This window comes from Cnephaeus nilssonii (assembly GCF_951640355.1).
Source record: "Cnephaeus nilssonii genome assembly, chromosome: 3".
NCBI classification, from domain to species: Eukaryota; Metazoa; Chordata; class Mammalia; order Chiroptera; family Vespertilionidae; genus Cnephaeus; species Cnephaeus nilssonii.
In genome coordinates this window covers 57,426,256-57,445,778 of record NC_137074.1, presented here as the reverse complement: position 1 = coordinate 57,445,778, position 19,523 = coordinate 57,426,256, and the positions used below count along the sequence as shown (strand labels likewise).

General features: G+C 41.9%; 1 protein-coding gene across 7 annotated transcripts in view; it reads right to left on the bottom strand.

The window, feature by feature from the left end:
- Positions 1–10,176, bottom strand: part of ILDR1 (immunoglobulin like domain containing receptor 1) — a 32,348-nt gene extending 22,172 nt beyond the window's left edge. For all 7 annotated transcript variants that reach the window (XM_079767284.1, XM_079767285.1, XM_079767286.1 and 4 more), the window contains exon 1: positions 9,991–10,176. In XM_079767284.1, the coding sequence (XP_079623410.1) occupies positions 9,991–10,045 (55 nt within the window). In that variant the 5' untranslated portion in view covers positions 10,046–10,176. The remainder of the gene's footprint in view (positions 1–9,990) is intronic.
- Between the last annotated feature and the right edge of the window lie 9,347 nt (positions 10,177–19,523).

Sequence of the window (19,523 nt, the reverse complement as noted above, 5' to 3'; positions counted from 1 at the left end):
GCTGACCACACTGAGCTCACACACAGTCCCTCTGAGGGTTTGCCAGCCCAATAGCATCCTGCACAGCTCTCAGAATACCTCACATGGAAAGTAGGGAAGGGTCCCAGGATAAAAGGTGAATGAGCAACAAGCAAACCCTTCTTCCTTCTTCTCAGTTGTTTCTCTACATCTACTGTATGCTGGGCCATGTACATATATTGTCTCTAATCCTCACAAACCCCCTAGGGTGGAATCATCCCTGCTCGTCTTTGTGGGCAAAAGTTCAGACAATAACCCAAGCCCTCTGAGCTTCAGGATTTGAATTTGGGGCTTGCTTACAACAAAACCCAATCTTTGTATTTATTTATTTTAACCCACTCTTTCCCAAGCAGGCAAGTTTAACCTTCCAAGTGAAAGGAAGTCAGGTACTGGATTCTCTAAAAGCAGGAGGATTTTTCAGATTGAGAAAAAGACAAAGGAAGTAGCAAGTCCATCTCAAAGGCAAAAACCTCCCATCTTTATTTCCCTTTAGCTTGTAACTTCTCTATAAAACTAACCACATTGGGCACACACACTACTAAGCAGATAAGGTTTCCAAGAAGAGGCCAAAAGCAGCAAAATCAGGGTTGAAAATATGAACAAATTAAAAAAGATAAACGCCTTGTTTAGAGATTGCATCACTGCTCTTTTAAACCGAGTTCTACAAGTTTTCAAATTCGTAAGTTGTATTTTTATTCTTAAATTAGAGGCCTGGTGCACGAAAATTGTGCACTGGTGGTGGTGGTGGTGGTGGTGGTGGTGGTGGGGTGTCCCTCAGCCTGGCCTGCGCCCTCTTGCAGTCCGGGAGCCCCTAGGGGATGTCTGACTGACGGCTTAGGCCAGTCCCCATGGGAAGCAGGCCTTAGCTGGCAGTCAGACATCCTTAGTGCTGCCGTGGAGGTGGGAGAAGAGAGGCTCGCCAGTGGTGAGCCCAGCCTCTGGCTGAGTGGCGCTCCCCCTGTGGGAGTGCACTGACCACCAGGGGGCAGCTCCTGCATTGAGCGTCTGCCCCCTGGTGTCAGTGCACGTCATAGTGACCGGTCGTTCTGCCGTTTGGTGTATTTGCATATTAGTCTTTTATTATATAGGAGGATTTACTTCATCCTGTGGCATCTCTTTATCCCCAATTCATTGCCACCTAATTTCCTAGCTGTCTCTTTTCATTTTCCCCTTGAAAACGTTAATTCTAGAGACTGAGTTTCTGAGTTTAGATTCTACCTTCACTTCCCACCAGTTAAAAGACCTGATAAGTTATTTCCAAACTCCAGTTGTTTCTTTACACGCAAAATTGGAATGATACTAATACTTGCCTAATAAAGGGTTGTAGTGAGGATTAAATGAGATAAATGTCCAGCATTTAGGAAAGAGCCTGGCACATCCTAGGCACTCAACAAAGACGAGCTGTCATTTGTATGTATCTTGCCTGCCTTAAAATACTGAGATCAACTGAGACAATCACGTAAAAGCATTTTGAAAGAATTAAAATGATACAAATGTAAAGGATCACTACTATCTTCTTTTTGCAAAATGGGTTAGTGCATTAGAAGCTTTTAAAGCTGTGTTGCTTTGTACTCTGTCAAACCTGTTCACAAGTTCACAATTTACGTCCTCTCAGAAAGAGGAAGGGAGGGAGACCTGTCATTTAAGAGTGGAAAGGTAACTTCAGATGAGATACCAGAGCTCATGGGAAGGAGGGAAAGGGAAGGGGATTCTCTGTTTCCCGCCATGAGGTACTTTCCAAGACTACGCTGCTGTGCAGAGTGGGGACTACCATCTGACATTAAAGTGGAAGAAAAACATACCGAAAAAGAAGAGTATCTTTACAACTAAATGCCATGTGCTCCCAAATATATGCATATCTCTGTACATTTATTTTTTCATTGTCTTCCCTGTCAACAATCATTTTGGACAAGATGTTTTACAGTTTCTAGAACATATTATCCATACAGCATAGGGATATAGGTGCAAAGATTTCTCTCTCTCTAACTAAGAACTGTTTTCAGAATACTAGATGGCATTTCCCTCCTTTCCACATGAAGGGTCATGCTTAAAAGGGGATGGTAGCTGGGGACTGGGGGCTGGGTGGGTGGGGGAGAACATGGTCTTTCCTGGCAAGGGCAGTGGCCTACTGCTGACGCTGATAGAAGGTCTTGATTCCTGAGTGTTTTTCAGATACCCAGACACCTCTGCTCCAGTAAGCATGTTAACAAAAAGTACACAGGTCTAATCCTATCAGAGTTTATCTCTGAGCAAGCTATCTCCCCAAGTATATTTGCCATCGGTACTTATTACATTTCCTTAGATAACAGTGCAAATATGAGACGAATAAAGGGGAAGAGGGACTGGCAATGAGTACAGACAAGAAGTAAGGGATCCAGAGAGTTAGGAGAGAGTTGGGGCGGGGGAGGAATTATGTCTACATATTACATCTTTAACAAAGGTCTGGCCTGTGCTGCTCAACAGTGCTAGGCACTAAGCATGTGGCTACCCTGGGGAGGAAACTGACATACACTGAGCACTTACATGCTGTTAACATAGTATTGGATGCTTAATATACAGTATCTCATTTAACTTTTGCAAAAATCCCATGAGATAAGTTTTATTTTTATCTCAATTTCATAGGTGAGGAAAATCCACAGGGAGCTTAAGTAACTGGTTTAAGGTCATGCGGCTAGAAAGCAGCAAGCTAGATTTAAATTTATACCTCTAAAATTCCAAGGCTTAGACTGTTTCCAGTGTATCAGAGGCCTTCTGGATAAGTTTTTCTAATGGTGGAGGTTTAACCTTTAAGGGATATTCCCATGTTTAAGGCACATTCACAATTTTATTTTAACCATTTTGTATAGAAACCACTTTTTACTTTTTTGTAATATAAAATAATAAGAAATTTCAAAAAATTAAGGGTATAACGTAAAAAGTTCCTCTTTGCTTGCCATGCATTCCACTCTCCAGAGGTACCACTGTTGATAATTTGGTGTGTATCCCTCCACATCTTTTCCTATGCTGCTCTTTAAAAAATTAATCATAAACAACTTTGTTTTTTCTTCAAACTAATGGTATATCATTATATTCTATAGATTTAATTATTTTGTAGATCTAATTGTCTTAGTGGCTACCTAAAAATTCACTACGTGGATGAACCATATTTACTTACCCATTTTCCTAATAATGGACATTTCAGTTGCTTCTGATTTATCACTATTACAAACAATGCTGACATGAATTGTTAAAATGAGTGTCTTTATATAAAATACCTCTTCACATGCATGCCTTCCAGTAGGATATATTTCTTAAAGTGAGAATGCTGGGTCCAAGGAGAGAAGGCTTTATATTTAAACTAGAGGCCCGGTGCACGAAATTCGTGCACAGGTAGGGTCCCTAGGCCTGGCAGGTGATCAGGGTCCCCCTCTGGCACCCGCCTTGACTGGCCTTGTGACTGCAGGCTGGGGGCAGCTCCTGCATTGAGCATATGCCCCCTGTGGTCAGTGGGCATCATAGCAACCAGTCATTCCACTGGTCATTCCACCGGTCGGTCAATTTGCATATTAGGCTTTTATTATGTAGGCAACTTCAGGGAAGAAGTTCATATTCCCATCAACAGTGTGACAGTCCCATGTTTCACCACAATCTTTCCAATAGGGGAACATAATCAATCTTTTAAAATTTTTGATAAACTACCAGGTGAAAAAATAGCCCCTCAGGTGGTTTGAACTTGGTATTCCTTTAGGGGTAGAAGACAAAACCTGGTTAAGAGGCAGATGCTCGGAGTTTCCCAAAGTATGTCAATCAGATCAGTGACTCATCCATGTCCCCACATGCTAATCTCAGAGCATATGCAAATTTGGGTCTCAGATTGACAAATTTTGATGTGCCCTGGGCCTTCAGAGGTCACTCATTCACATAATTTATTAGAGATCTACTATGAGCCAGGCACCATTCCAGATGAGGGGGGTACAGTTGCAAATAAGGGAGACAACGCTTTTGCACTATTAGAAGCTATACTCTTGATGGGAGAGTCAACAATAAACAAGTAAACAACTAAACAAGATACTTCATGGTTAAGCTTTATAGGGTTGTTCAGAAACTGACACTGGTAGAGCTTTGAATATCAAATCCTACTATTGTACAAAAAGGGACAAGACAGGCACATGGATCCAAATACTCCTGCTAGGTCGTCTTGGTTGTTTAAAAGTCTAAATCAAGCCCCAAATGTAAATCATCATCCTTCCATACAAACCCAGGCCTCTTCAATGTTTCCCCATCTTAGTGATGGGCAACACTGAAAACTAGGAATCGTCCTTGACATCCTTCCCCCTCACTCTCCCTATACAATCTATTATCAAATTGGGTGTATATATCTCTTAAGTATTTCTGGAATCTCTCTGTCCATCCTCACTCCCACCCTAGTATGAATTACCATCACTTCTGGCCAGGAGACTGCCTCATGGTATCTGCTCATACTCTGGTTCTCAGCCATGTGGATTCCACACTGCTGCCAGTCTCCCAACACCTTCTCTTTTAAAAAATCTCCAAAAGCTGTCTACTGTTATTAGGATAAACACAAAGCTTCCTACCATGCCCCATTTCCTCCATGCACCCTGTGACTTCCTCCACTCATGTTAACATTCTCCTCTCCCCTCATACTCACTGAGCTCCTATCTAGCAGTCTTGCACATGCTATCCCTTTAGTTTGAAATGATGATTCCTCAGTTTTCAATTCAAGTATCACTTCTTCAGGGAGGACCTCCTGAATGAGCAAAATCCATCTGTCATACGTTGTTGTGGTACCCTATAGATCTTTCTCATGGTTCCTGTCATAGTTGTATTTCTGTATCTGCTCATATTTCCTTTAGACTTTAAGCACCATGGGGCCAGGGCCATGTCTACTTTTGTTTGCCAGCATGCCTATTGGTTAATGACCCAGCATCTCATTCCACTACAATGTTATGCATTAAACATTTGCTGAGTAAAAGAACCAATAAATTCATATGGGACAGGCCAAACTGCTTGGAACAAATTTTAAGCGCTCTAAAAGTACAGAAAATAAATGGTTAACCATTTGTACGCCATAAGCGTCTATAAACACAAGCGGCGGACCTTTTTTAATTACATTCAAAATATCGTGGCAGTTAACTGGTTAACCATTTGTAGTATGGCCAAATAAAAAGCACAGACTAAGGGAAGAGGGGATCACAAGAGCATGCCATATCAGTGGGACAAGGGCTGCCCAAGTTAGTGAGGCAAGAATGAGTAGGCCTTGAATTCCACATAAAGAACTTTAACCCACTCTTACAAGCTATGGGGATCTAGTGGAGGTTCTTGGAGGATTAAAGTGAAGGTAGGAAAGATTAACCCAGGTAAGTTATCATTTGGGTAGACAGAGAGGTAGTAGCTTTAGAGGCAAGTAACTTTAAGATGTTTAAAGTACACTAGTGCGAGGTTTGTCACCTGGAATAGAAAAAGGGTAGATCCTGGGATTAAGCAAAAGAACCTGGTGATTAACTGGATTTGGGAAATTAAAAAAAATGTCGAAAGTGCTATCCTCTGACCTTACCTTGCCCTAAGATTTACACATCAGAAGATATAAAAATAAGGACTAGAGAAAGATGGCATGACCAGAGCCTTCCCAATTCTTAAAACACACAATCTTATTTCTCCCCCGAGGATGTCAAATAAGGAAGTAAAGTATTAGGCTAAAAAAAACCCAGGCAGACGATGCATCAATTACCTGGCATCTCATTCTAAAATATTCAATAAGTAGCATTTAATTAGACATCTAGGAGGCAATCTATTTCTATGCCTACATTCTAGGATTTAATTAAACAAAACAAGCCTACACCATGGCATGAAACAGATGAAAGGGCCATGGACTAAGTGAGGGTGCCAGAGTTCTGATCTCAGTTCTCAAGTTAACTCCATTGTGTCAACCTGAGGTGGGTGTCTTCCCTGAACACAGGTTTCCCCATCTGTAAAACTGGCCGGGAGGGGAAGGCAGGGACTGGGAGTGACTTCTACTTATGTTCAGCAAACTCCTGGGACTCTGGGGAGATATTTCAGGGGGCCCCAAGGGCCGGGGGGGGGGGGGGGGGGAGAGGACGCGGGGCGCGGAAGGGAGCTGCCGAGTAGGCAGCCTCCCACCCACCTCCCACAGGCTCCTCACCCTGAGAAGCTGCACTTCTCTATCGACTACATCAGGGATCAAGATGTCATTAAGTCTTCAGTAGGATCCCAACCTTCATTCACAGCGCTGAGTAAAAATTCTGAGTTCTAGATGCTAAGAACCTTGTCCCTTAGGATTCAGCGGTCTGATTTCCCAAAGAATCATATTACATGCTGATAGCTGCGTGGATTTATAAGTTAACACCATTCTAAGATCTTAAAAGGTTTTTCACAAAAGCACAAATGACACACCTTTTTAGAATTTGGGGGCAGAATTGAACTTTCATTCCAGGAATAAACTTTGAGGTTGGGTGAACATAACCAGAGCTTGTCGGCCAGTAATAAAAAGGGCTGCAGGTACTTACTTTAGCTTCATCTTAATGTTGTGTTTTAAGAAGCAAGTATTACTCGTGTGATAAAAATTTATTTCTTTGTAAAGAAAAAAAAAAAAAGGTGTGACCACTGATCTCCCCACAACTCAGAGCACAGGGCCTAGGCTAACTTCCCATGACTCCTTGACCTCAGAGGCTTCGTCAGGGGCCCCAAGCCACACCAAGTAGCGAGTACCCAAATCTGACATCATTTCACTAGTGGCCCACACTTTGACTCCTCTTTAGAAACAGAAGTGAACAAGGTGATGGACAAAATGAACACACTCTGGTATAGGGGTTTCCAAAGTTCATATTCCCAGTTGCAGTGGACCTTGAGGAAATCAACTGATTGGATTTTTCTATTTAATACTGTTAATTTGGGGAATATTTCCTATGAACTTAAATGTTATTAACATAATATTTGATGTCAATTTGTTATTCTTATACCCAACATAGTAACAGGATTTTTGTTTCTATTTTAGAAATCTTACAGATGTGTTTACATGTCATAATGTAAGCGGTATTTCTTACTGGGAGCTGTGAAAAACACACACGAACGTTTGAAAAAACACTGCTTTGGTAGATGATACTGGGAGTGAGAGAGGAAGCGGATCTTCACCAGTTTGATCTGAGGGACATTTTAGTAAGTTTGGTTTAAAAATAAAGAAGTGAGGGCAGTGGGGAGGGACCCAGTATTTCCTGAGTGATGACCATGTTGTAGACACTGTGCTTGATCTTCACCCACCCAACAAGAATTGGTCTTTCGGTGGAAGGGAAGGGAGGGGGAGGAAAAGGGCTTGTCAGGGATTTCGCCTGTTTTCTAGATGAAGGGAGATTCCTTCAAAGTTACAACTAGCAAAAGGCAGATTCTGAAATCCAACTTGACAGCCATTTGACTATTAATTGCAGTTTCGTAGCTGTAGTGAAGGAGTAGAGGAGCCTAAGTTGTGTCTTTAAAGTTAGCTTTATCAAATCCTATGTGGTTCCAAATCATGACTGCCATTGTCACCACAGCTGATATTAAGTCCTCACTCTGTTCCAGGCACTGCGTATGAAGTGCTTTAAAACCTTCGTTTCATTTAATCCTCACAAAAGCCTTATGAGCTATGTGCTATGATCATCCCAGTTTACTGGAGGCTTTTAGCAGTTAAGTAAGTTAACCAACATCATGGGTGCAAAATCCAAATGCACATTAAATAGTTGAATGTATCTTTATTTACCTTTCCTGCACATATTCAGGGAAAATGCCTGCTAAAAGAGCTATTTCTCCCTCCAAGTGCTGGAATCAAAACAGTTGAAATCTCCATTTCTGACCTCTGAAATAAAAGTGAGATTAGATGTTCACTTAGGACTTGACACATTCAGCATTCTCTGGTTTTAAAATGTGTTACGCAGGTAGCCTCCCATTTAAAGAACACCAGGCAAACACAGCAGTCTTTTTTACTTCAGCATCCTGGCTACATACACTGCAAGGCTGGCTCATAAACACCCAGAGCAACATTTTCTGAAGTCCCTGCCCATTTAGCAATGTGCTTACTAGAAGAATATACCACTTGGTCATCATCACTATATTAGAAAAGTGTTCATTGTTCAATATTCTTCATAAAAACTAAATAGCTTGTAAAACAATATGCTGGTGATTTAAGGATTGGGGTTTATACCCTAGTGCAGTGGTCGGCAAACTGCGGCTCACGAGCCATGGTTTGCCGCTCTGTTGACCGAGTTTGCCGACCACTGACCTAGACTCTCGATTCCAATAATTACAGGCTGTTGTTGTTCCTTGTGATTAAGCCCCTATCCCAGTGGTCGGCAAACTCATTAGTCAACAGAGTGGCAAACCGCGGCTTGCAAGCCGCATGTGGCTCGCGAGCCGCAGTTTGCCGACCACTGCCCTAGTGGGATTTTTATCTGTAAGGCTTTTTTTCTTATCCTGTTGACCTGGATGACTGCTGGCTACAAAATCTGGCCCCTTTCGGCTCAGGAGCACTCTGGGGATGGAGGGCCGGGGGGCAGAGGAGGGGGCAGATCTCTATTTTCCTAAAAAGGCAGCTCAAGCAGCTTCACAAACCCTTAGTTGCTGTGGACTTTGAGTTATACGCGGGAGGCACAGAAGGAAAAACTGTGCAAAATTGTGAGATTTTTATGAATTTGTTTTCATAGTCAAACTGATGACTGCCCTGGTGGAATTTCAGGCACTTCGATTTAGGTGAGGTTTGGTCCATTTTCTTGTGTATTGTGGGTGTCCAACATCTAGTTTTGTCCGTTTCACATCATTTGTAGACCCTATATCCTGCAGAAAACGTGGTAAGCTAGAGGACCTTAGGGATACCAATTTTCTAGTTTTTCTACCCTTTGGCAAACCTCCTTCCCTCAGCATTAAGCTTAAATTATTGTAGAATCTTGCCTGAATGTGTTTTTGTTACATCTGAGTGATTTTCACGTCCCATTAAGCTTGTAAAAATGGAATTCTGCCTGAACCTTCATATTACATCTTCTCCCTCAAAAAATACAAGACTGAAATTGGTCTGTGGGCAAAGTGAGCTGACCACCCATTGACAAAGAGGTAAGAGGGCAGTTATTCTTAAAAGAGAGGGAGAAAAAGATAAAATGAAACAGGGCAGACTTCAACGGGAAATGATGCGTTCTGGTTTGCAAGATCACACCGACATCCCCACTGAAAAGGGCTGGAAGAGCCTGCGCATTCAGCTAGCCTTTCCGACCTGGTTTCCCTCCTGCAGACACACACTTCAGCCATCTTCCCAAGAGAGAAAAACCAGATACAAAGCCAGGCTTTCCACAGCAGGCAGGGGGTGGGCCTAGAGGTTGAAGACTAGGAGAGGTGAGTGTTGGACCCCTGAAGGGGAGATACTGAGCAAGGGGGAAGTCAGGGAAGCGGGTGAATAGAAAAAAAAAAAAGTAGAAAAGTGACCCTGAAAAGATTAGCCAAGAGCTGAATGCTGTAGTCCCGTAAAACACATTCTGAATCAATCATACCGAACATCGGTACATGCTTGAGGACACATGATCACCCCCCAGGAGGGAAATAAATGCATTTCTGGGCCACTATGGTTGTCAGCGTACCTAAAACCTAAAAGCAAGTGTCAGATGAAAGGGAAAAAGTGATTAGGAAATTGTAAAGGTGGTGTTACGACATCCACCAATTCCGTTTTAGCGATTAAGAAGTGCCTGACGCCTGGAGGAGGGCCAGCCTAGAGGGTTCCTTCTCAGCTGCACCTGTTTCTGAAGGGCCTGGGCGAATAAGGGAGGAAAACAACAGGTTCCCACAGGTAACCCCATCCAGTCCCGCACCTCCTGGCGCCCCGGCCAGGCGCCGCCGGAGCGCGGCCCAGGCCTGGCTGCCCTGCGGGCGGCCTGCTCTGCGAGGCGGGCAGCGCCGGCCCGGCTCCTGGGGCCCTGGGGGACCCCTTGCCCCACGGCTCACCTGTTGGGAGCCAGGTGAAGAGCAGCAGCCAAGGTGCGGGGGACTCGAGGCCCATGCCGGCCCCTCTCCGGCCCCTCTCAGCTCTGGGGCTGGGGCACTGCCCTTCCCCCTCGGCGGCCGCCCCAGGACGCAGCACCTCCGCCGGATCCCTCCGCGGGCGCTCGGTCGGCGGCGCAGGCGGGGCCGGCCGGGAGCAGGTGCGCGGCTCAGACCCACCTGGGCCGCTCCCCGCGGCTCCGCCCCGGCCCCGCCCGCCGCTTCCTGCCCCGCCCCCGCCCCCGCCCCCAGGGCCGCGGCCAACTTTCCCCCCTGCACCGCCCGCCCCGCGGGCCGCCAGGTATTTCTCCTCCCGCCAAAAAGGCGGCTCCTGCCCCTCCCCCTCCCGCCTGGGGAGACTGTGACCACTTCTCTCCAAAGTTCTCGGGGACTTCTACCCCTAGACCATTTGTCCCCCGCGTTTTGTAGAATTCTGTAAATAGAACGTTCTGGGGAGCGTTTCCTATGTTTTTCCATTCACTCCCACGTGCTTGGAAAACATTCTTTTTCTTTTTTCTTTTCCCCCCACACTAAAACACACTAATGTAAAGTTTACACATTGTGTCTATTCAGGTTTTCTAGAAACTAGAGATAGAGCACATGAACTGAGAAATAAACTTAATCTTCGACTCTGATAAAAGTAACAGGTGTTTATTATGGGAAAATTAGAAAAATATAAATTGATGGAACTAAGTAAATCCTGCTACCACCACTGATAGTCAGGCATTGTTAATGTTGGTGTATTCCTTTTTACTATTTCCCATCCTGCATGCAACTCAGCGGCCCCTCACAGACCTCAGCCCTCCCAAGGTCAGAGCTTCTAGGTCTCTTCACAGCAGGCCACCAGGGCATCATTTGTATTTACTTCTTCCTTGGCAGGAACTCACAGGGAGGGGAAAAGAAAAACAAGAGGAAGGCTCACTTTGCCTTTAGGAACCAACCAACCATCCAACCAACCAACAATGTTAATTTGGAAAATCACCATACAGTAGTCAATGTAAATAGACAGCACACCGTTTTATAAGCCTCTCCCTTATCAGGGATTTTTCATCATGCTCCCCCTTCTGTAACATACACAGTTCTCCTCCCTCCTAGCCACCAGCTCTTTCCTCAACAAAAGAATTATAAAGATGCATTTAACATGGTTTCTGCTCCTCAGGAAGTTTCCATTCTGGGCACTGACCTTAGAAGTCAATATTGTTTCTCTTAAGTGTATCCCTGCCCTGCCCTGCTCTGCAGAGTCCTCTTCACTGATGTTACAGGTGTCCCTGCCTCACCTCCCCACAGAGGATTACCCTTGTCATGAATCTGATTGCAGGTCTCTACACAGTCCCTTCTCCCCATCTTCCCGCCCTCCCTCCACTACTGGGTCTGACAACTGGTTCCCCAATTGGGCCTCTCCACTTTAAATGTTTTTCTTGTAGTTTCTTGTCTTCCAGAAAATGGGAAGTAAATTCAGGAAGTCGTGGGCAAGGGCAGATGGTACAGTATGTTTAGGAGCCTTTAGATCTTGCACTGAGGGACCCCAGCACAGCAGCAGCAAGATGCAATGTGAGTGAGGGGTGCTCTCCTTCCCCTCGCCAGAGACCCTGCACATACTCCCAGGAACATTGTATGTGTCTGAGTGTTTGTGACCCTGAGGGATTTGTGTGGTTGCTGGCTTAGTGAATTGTTGTGGACAAATTTTCAATCTCAGTCTAAAAAAGTATGAACACTCTCCTTCCCACACCTACACCCATGCCCCTCAACCCTTGCTTTGGTATAAAGGTCATTTTAATATTCATTGAAGCCAGCATGTCTCCATGTTTATTTCATGGGACAGTAGTTTCATGGAATGCTAATAAATAGTATATGGGGAAAAGGCTCTGTGATCAAATAAATTAAAGAAATGCTGGATTAAACAAAATTAAACATTTTTTAAGGACTTTTCAAACCCTTAGGGTGCTAGTGTACATTTGAATTTCCAAGGGAATATTTCACAGCATTATTCAATCACATTTTTTTTCCCCCCACACATATCTCAGGTCAGATGTTCCATGGAACATATTCTGAGTAATCCTAATTGGCAGGGGTTGGAGACTTCTCTAGGAACAACAACAACAACAACAACGACTTTAACAAAAGTTATCCAAGTGCAGGAGAATTAGAATTTTCTTATTTTCTCTTGGGAATCACTTAGTTGAATTTCTACCTCCATTGCTTCTCTTGGAGTGAACTCTATATTATGGTTAACTTTTTATGTTCCTTGGTCTATTAGACACATCTTTTTCCTTCACTTATGTATTATATACCAAGCAATGTTCTACAAGCATTATCTCATTAAATTCCCATAATAGCTGTATAACATAAGAACTGTTAATCACATTTTAAAATAGTTTTGATTCATCCAAACCAATGGCTATTGTATTGCTGTTGTCATTTTTAAAAATCTTTATTGTTGAAAGTATTACATACTCTTTTCCCCATTGACCTCTTCTAGCCTGCCCCTGCCCCCCTCCCCTGGCCTTCACCACACTATTATCTGTGTCCATGGATTATGCATATATGCATATAGGTTCTTCTCACTCACCCACCCCTGTCTCTGAGGTTCAACAGTCTGTTCCATGCTTCTATGTCTTTTTGCTGGTGGTGAGTCCTGCCTTCAATTTGTAAAAAACACAACATCTGTGAAGCACAATAAGGCGAAGCACAATAAAAGAAGGTATGCTTATATCTTTTCTTTATACCACAAACAAAACTCCAAACTGATTAAAATCTAACTGTTACAAGAAAAAAAAATTTAAGCTTTTAGAAGAATATCGATAGAATACCCATATGATCTTGAAGAAAAGAATAAATTCTTAAATAAAAACAAAAAGAATAATTCATTAAGGAAGACATACATAAGACTATAATATTAAATTTAAGAGTTCTACAAACAAAAGACAACATATACAAAATGAAAAAAACAAGTCACAAACTAGAAATAGATATTTGCTATGCATTTAAAAAGCAAAAGAAATATAACCAGTAAGATTTTAAAAATTTCTAAAAAGTAAGTAGGAGACAACCCAATGGTAAGGGAGATGAACAGGCAATTCACATAAGAGAAAATCTAATTAACTATTAAGGATATTAAAAGATGCCCAACTTGACTGGTAACCAGAAATCATAAATTTAAAACAATAAATGCTATTTCACATCTGGAAAATTGGGTAAGATGTAAAAGTCTGAGCCAACCAAATATTGGTAAAGATGTAAGAAGTGTAAATTGCCTCAACTACTTTGGAGAAAAATTTGAGAAAAACCTCATTAAATGGAAGGTGCACATATCCTAGAACCTTGTGATTTCCCTTCCAGAGGTTCTCACCCTGTGCAAACAGATACATGTGCAAGGATGTTCATTGCAAAGCGATTTGTGCAAAACTGGGAAACAAACTTTTCATCAAGAAGGATAAATAAATAACCTAGGGCTTATCAATGGAATGAGATAATATGCCATGGTTAAAATGAATTAACATCTACAGCATGGATGACTATTGAAAATATAATGAATAAAGAAGTTAAAAGATACCATGTACAGAAATTTGTCAAATGTTACGACCAAAAATAAAACAAACCACCAGTATCATATAGGGTGTCCCCCCAAAATGTATACATACACTTGGAATAATTACAAAAGTACGTTCATTAAAATACATTTCATTTTTGAAATTAGCTGTTGAATTGTGTATACATTTTTGGGGGACACCCTGTATTGTATTATGGAAGATACATATATATGTAGAACAAAGTATAAAAACAACCAGGAGCCTGGGATTCCCCAACCTTAGATTGTCATTACTCCTGAGAGGAAAAAGGAGAGCATTGGTTCGGGAGGGACTTTAGCTGAATGTGCACCCTTTTTTATTAATATCTGAAACAAATACACTAAAAATGCAAAATCCATTAAATTTAAGTGGTATAATGGTACTAGTTATACTATTTTATGTACTTTTCTGTACCTTTGGCATATTTTGTAATTAAATATACTTATTAAAATATATTTTTTTTATTGATTTCAGAGAGGAAGGGAGAGAGATAGATAGAAACATCAACGATGAGAATCATTGATTGGCTGCCTACTGCACGCCCCCTACTGGGGAGGGGGAATCGAGCCCACAACCCGGGCATGTGCCCTTGGCGGGAATTGAACCTGGGACCCTTTAGTCCACAGGCTGGCGCTCTATCCACTGAACCAAACCGGCTAGGGCTTAAATATACTTTTAAGACAAAAAAAGAGTGAGCGGTAGGTGTGGAATCAGACCAAGTATGTTTGTGTCAGGACGTTCCCACTGACATCCAGTGGAATGTTATACATAAGTCACTTTTGGGAAACCGGATGAGACTCCACGATCGGCTAAAGTCATGCATGAAACCAAAGTCCTTTAATTGCATGTGTCCTGTGAGGCCTAAGAATCTGGTTCCCTCAATATTTCATTCTAAGAAGAGAAACCAGGGGCAAGTGGGGGGCTGCATTCCTGAGACTAAAGCCATAGAGGAGAAGTCATAGAAGCCGAGGTAGAGAGCCTGAACTTCTGCTACCACTACAGGCATTTTTTTTTTTTTATGTTCAGTATTTTTTCTTTATTGATTAAGGTATTACATAGGTGTCCTTATTCTCTGGTGTTTCTTCCTTTTGTGGCAAGACCACAAGAACAGTTCGCTGTTCAGACTCCTCTGAGATAACGAACTCAGTCCATACACCTCTTAGTAAAGCTCCAATAACCGTCAGAATATCCAGTTCTTTCCAGCCCACTCCAGAAAGCCTGGTTAAATTAGTCCATGGGGAGGCCCAGGAAGCAGTATTTTTTTAAAAGTTCCCAGGGGGTTCTAATGTGTAGCCAGAGCTGAAAGGATAGTTAAAGGGTTTGTTACCAAACAGGGCTTTCCCCAGGGCTGTCCCTCACTGGAACATTCTCCAACCTGTTTCCTATCTGAGCTTCTCTTTGGTAACGCTGCTTTGCCACCATGCCGAGTGATAGGAGAGTTTCTGTTCCAAAGCCCACGCTCCTGAGATGTGTAACTTCCCTCTTCTGGCTTCGTCACCAAGACAGCGTAACAGACTCATGGTACCATCAGATGGAAGTTAATCTTAGGACATTACCACCAAGTAGCTGTGTAGGACAAGTAACACAGTTTCTCTAAGTCTCAGTTTCTCTATTTGTAACACAAGGAATGTCGACTAGATCAGGGGTTTTAATACCGTGTTCTAAGAAGCTCTGGCATTTTGCGACGGCGTGCCAAAGGGGTTGCCTTTGTCACAGAGGTTGGTTTGAAAAACCACTGGATCAAATGATCCAGAGGTCTTTTCCAGAACGCACTTGAGACAATTCTAAATTCTACAGGAATAGATTTATGCTACGACCAAAGTCTATCATAACACATATGCTTTGAGGCCTGCCAAAGACGGTACTTACCAAATGTGGTCTATAACAGACACTACAAACTGTCTACTTGCCATCCAAATTTAGCACACAGACAGGCCTGTTTTGTTTTTGCCTGCAGAATACTTTTTTTTTTCTCCTTGGTATCTTTTCTAAACTTTCCAAATGTGAAGTATAAGATAATTCTGAAATCTGTACAAATCAGAGGTGTGTGGCTCAATGAACTATCATGATGTAAAAGACACCTTTGCAACTACCGCTCTGGGCAAGTTATGTAGCAGTATCACCATTTCAGAAGCTCCCCCTCATATCCCTCTTATTCATACCTTCCTTTCTCCTCTCCAAAGGTACACCATCCTGACTTCTTATACTGTAGACTAATTTTGTATCTTTTAACATTTATATAAAAGAAATTATGTAGTATACATTTTTGGAGTTTGTCTCTTTCTCTCAATATTATGTTAGTGAGATTCATCTATGGTTTTGCATGTATTGGTAGTTTAGTTTATTAATTTTTATTTCTGAATAGTATTCCACTCTTAGAATATACCTCAAATTATTAATCCATTTTATTGTTGATAGACATTTGATTTGTTTCTACTACTTGGCTATTATGACTAACTAGTAGCCCTGTGCATGAATCCGTGAGCCAGTAGCTCTCTGCAGGGCCTGGCCGCTCCATGCCTGCTGCCCAGAGGCTCCCCGTGGCCCAGAGGCCCATCCATGGCTGGGTGCGGAACACCTGCCTCGTCGCCGGGATGACAACACAAGCGTTACCCTCCCCCCGCTCCAGCCGCTCCATGCCTGCTGCCCAGAGGCCCTTGTGCCTGGGGTGGAATGCTTGCCTCATCGCCGTGGCTACGAAGCAAGCATTCCACCAGGCCACTCACGCTGCCCGCTCTCAGTGGCTGCCCCCCCGGGGACTGGGGGACTCCGGTGAGGCTGAGAGGATTGGGCGCCGCCATCTTGTGGCTATGGGTGCCACCATCTTTGTGATGGAATGACGGTTAATTTGCATATTACCCTTTTATTAGATAGGATGATGCTATAAACAGTCTTACAAATGTTTGAACACTCACCCATTTTTGCTTCTACAACTTGGGGTCAAATTGTTTGGTCAATAGGGTATGTGTAGTAATTTTAATATATGTCCATAAATTCTTTGATCCTTCTCCCTTCAGAAGCAGGAGGGAGGGGTTGCTTAAATCTATGACCCTCAAGTGTAGGCATTATAGCTTCTTCCTTGCCTGCCCTGGGGAAGCCAGCTGCAATATCATGAGGACACTCAGTCCTATGGAGAGGTCTACATGATAAGGAACTAAGTCCTCCTTCCAATAGTCATGTGAATGAGCCATCTTGAGAGGAAATTTTCTAACTGTAATCAAATCTTTAGAGGAGCTAACATCTTGACCGTAAACTCATAAGAGAACCTGAGCTGAAAACCATACAGAGATAAGCTACTGTCAAATTCCACAGAGTGAGAAAATGTATGTGTACTGTTTTAAGCCACTAGAACAATATTGCTATTATGCACCAATAGATGACCAGTATAATAAGCATATGTTTAGTCTTAGTAGAAAATACTAAAGACTTTTCCAAATTTACTTACACAACACCAGTGCATGAAAGTTTTAATTGTTCTACATCCTTAGAAATATTTGAAATTGGCAGCCTTTTCAATTATAGCTCTACTGGTGGGTGTGTGATAGTATTGCATTGTGGTTTAATTTGCATTTCTCTGATGACTAATGAAGTTGAGCACTTTTTTGTATGATAAGTGAACTTTTGGATATCCTTTTGTTGGCTTTGATGGAATCTTTAGCTTATTTTTCTATTCAGTTTTATATTCTTATTGATTTGTACGAGTTTCTTATGTATTCTGGATATGGTCCTTTTGTGGTTATATAGGTTAAAATATCTCACTTTGTGACTTGCCTTTTTGCTCTCTTAACTATATTGTTTGGTAAACTGATATTTTTATTATTTATATTAATTAAGTTAACTTGTTAATCTTTTCCTTTAATATCCTGAAGGTTTTAGTGTTTTATTTAAGAAATACTTGCCTTCCCTAGGGTTATGAAGATATTCTCCTCTGTTGTCTTTTAGGAGCATTATATTTTGCTTTTCACATTTAGATCTGTAGTTCACATAAAACTGAGGTATGAGGTAGGAAGATCAGCTTCACTTTTTTTCATAGGGATATCCAATTGACCAAGCCCAATTATTAAATATTAATTCCTTTCCCTATTCAGCAGTGTCAGCTTTTCCATAGTCAAGTGTACATACATGTGTATATCTGATTCTGGATTTTCTATTCTCTTCCATTGGTCTATTCATTTGCCAACCCTTTTGCCAATACCACACTCACTTAATTATTATAGCCTTATAACAAGTCTTGATATCTACTAGAGCAAGTCCCTCCACATCATTTTCTCCTTCAAAATGCCTTGACTATTCTTAGCCTTTTGTATTTCAACATACATTGTATAATCAACTTACTAATTTCCACAAAAATCTGGTAGGATCAGAATTAAGATTGGAGGGATGGATTGCCATTTTTATATTATTGAACCGTCCAATTTTTGAACTTAGTGTGTACTTCCATGTATTTTTATATTCTTCACTTTCTTTCAATAATATTTTTTAGTTTTTAGTTTTTAGTTTCTTGGGGGGCAGGGGGTAGAAATGTTACACACCATCAGGGCTTCTTTTTGGTGTTAATATAGTTAATATAGTTTGATGGTAAATTGTATCATTAATTTTTTTATTTTTTGTGACTGGCATATAGAAATTCAGTTGATTTTATATGTTGACTTTCTTTTCAGCAAACTTGTGTATCTAGTTATTTTTGTTGAGTCCCAAAAATTGCATCTGAAGAATTATAGAGATTAATTAATTCTGGTTTTACCTCAGAGATGTAGAGATGTAGAGAGCTATAAAAAGAATTATTCCCACCCTTACAATAAGAAAGTGCTGGACAAACTGCAAACTAATGTACATTCTTGACACCTTAAGAGAAGTTCTGTCACAGGACAAAAATGTAATCTAAAATTTAGTAGAGACAAGATCCTACATGGTAAAATAAGATCAGAGCACTTGAGGCAGATGCCTCCAGATGTCATATAATCCAGTAACAAGAGTCAGCTGGAATATATATATATATATATATATATATATATATATATATATATCTACTATACTAAGTGTCTGACCAATAGGTCGACTGGTCGACTGCTCGTCCAGTCACTATGATGTGCATTGACCACCAGGGGACAGATGCTCCAACCAGTACGTTAGCTTGCTACTGGGGTCTGGCCAATCAGGACTGGGTGAGACAGGCCAGACATGCCCTGGAGCCTTCCCACAGTCCCTCTCCAGCTGGCCAGCCCCAATCAGCCCTGATCACCAGCCAGACCAAGGGACCCCACCCATGCACGAATTCTTGCACCGGGTCTCTAGTAAAATAACAAATGACTAAAGGTTGAATATAGGCTAGTGAAGCCCCTGGAGTTTTGCACCTTTTTGCAGGTTTTTTCAGTGAGACCCTCACCAGGAGCTCACAAAGAAAGATTGGAGAAAATCCTGTGGAATTTTTCCTCACAGGGATGGCTGGATGATGGGAAGTAGAAATTGCTGTTAAAACTCTGCCCAAACCCATCTATTCTATCTCCCTTGTTGAACAAAAAAATTAATCTGCAGAGATAATGGAAACAAAAACATTGGTGTGAGCCAATCGACACTGGGGGAAGAAAACAAGAAGAAAAAATTTACCCCAATTGATTCTGACTCAGCACTAGATCTGGAGGAGGGGCAAGAACACTAGTCAAGGCCCACAAGCAGCAGGATGACAATGTCTGACTAAAACTGAAACAATGAGAAAACCAGAGAACTTTGACTTCCTTACCCCCACTCCCATAACCACTCTAAAAAGTGTCAAGTAAAAATAAGAATGGAATACAGCTACAAAAGATGCAAAAGACAGATTCTTCCTGGGGAGCAGTTCAAAGGAAGGACTCAAAACAAAGCAGAGACATGAAGCCATATATATATTGAGTGGCCAGATTATTATGCATTCAGAGATCATAATAATCT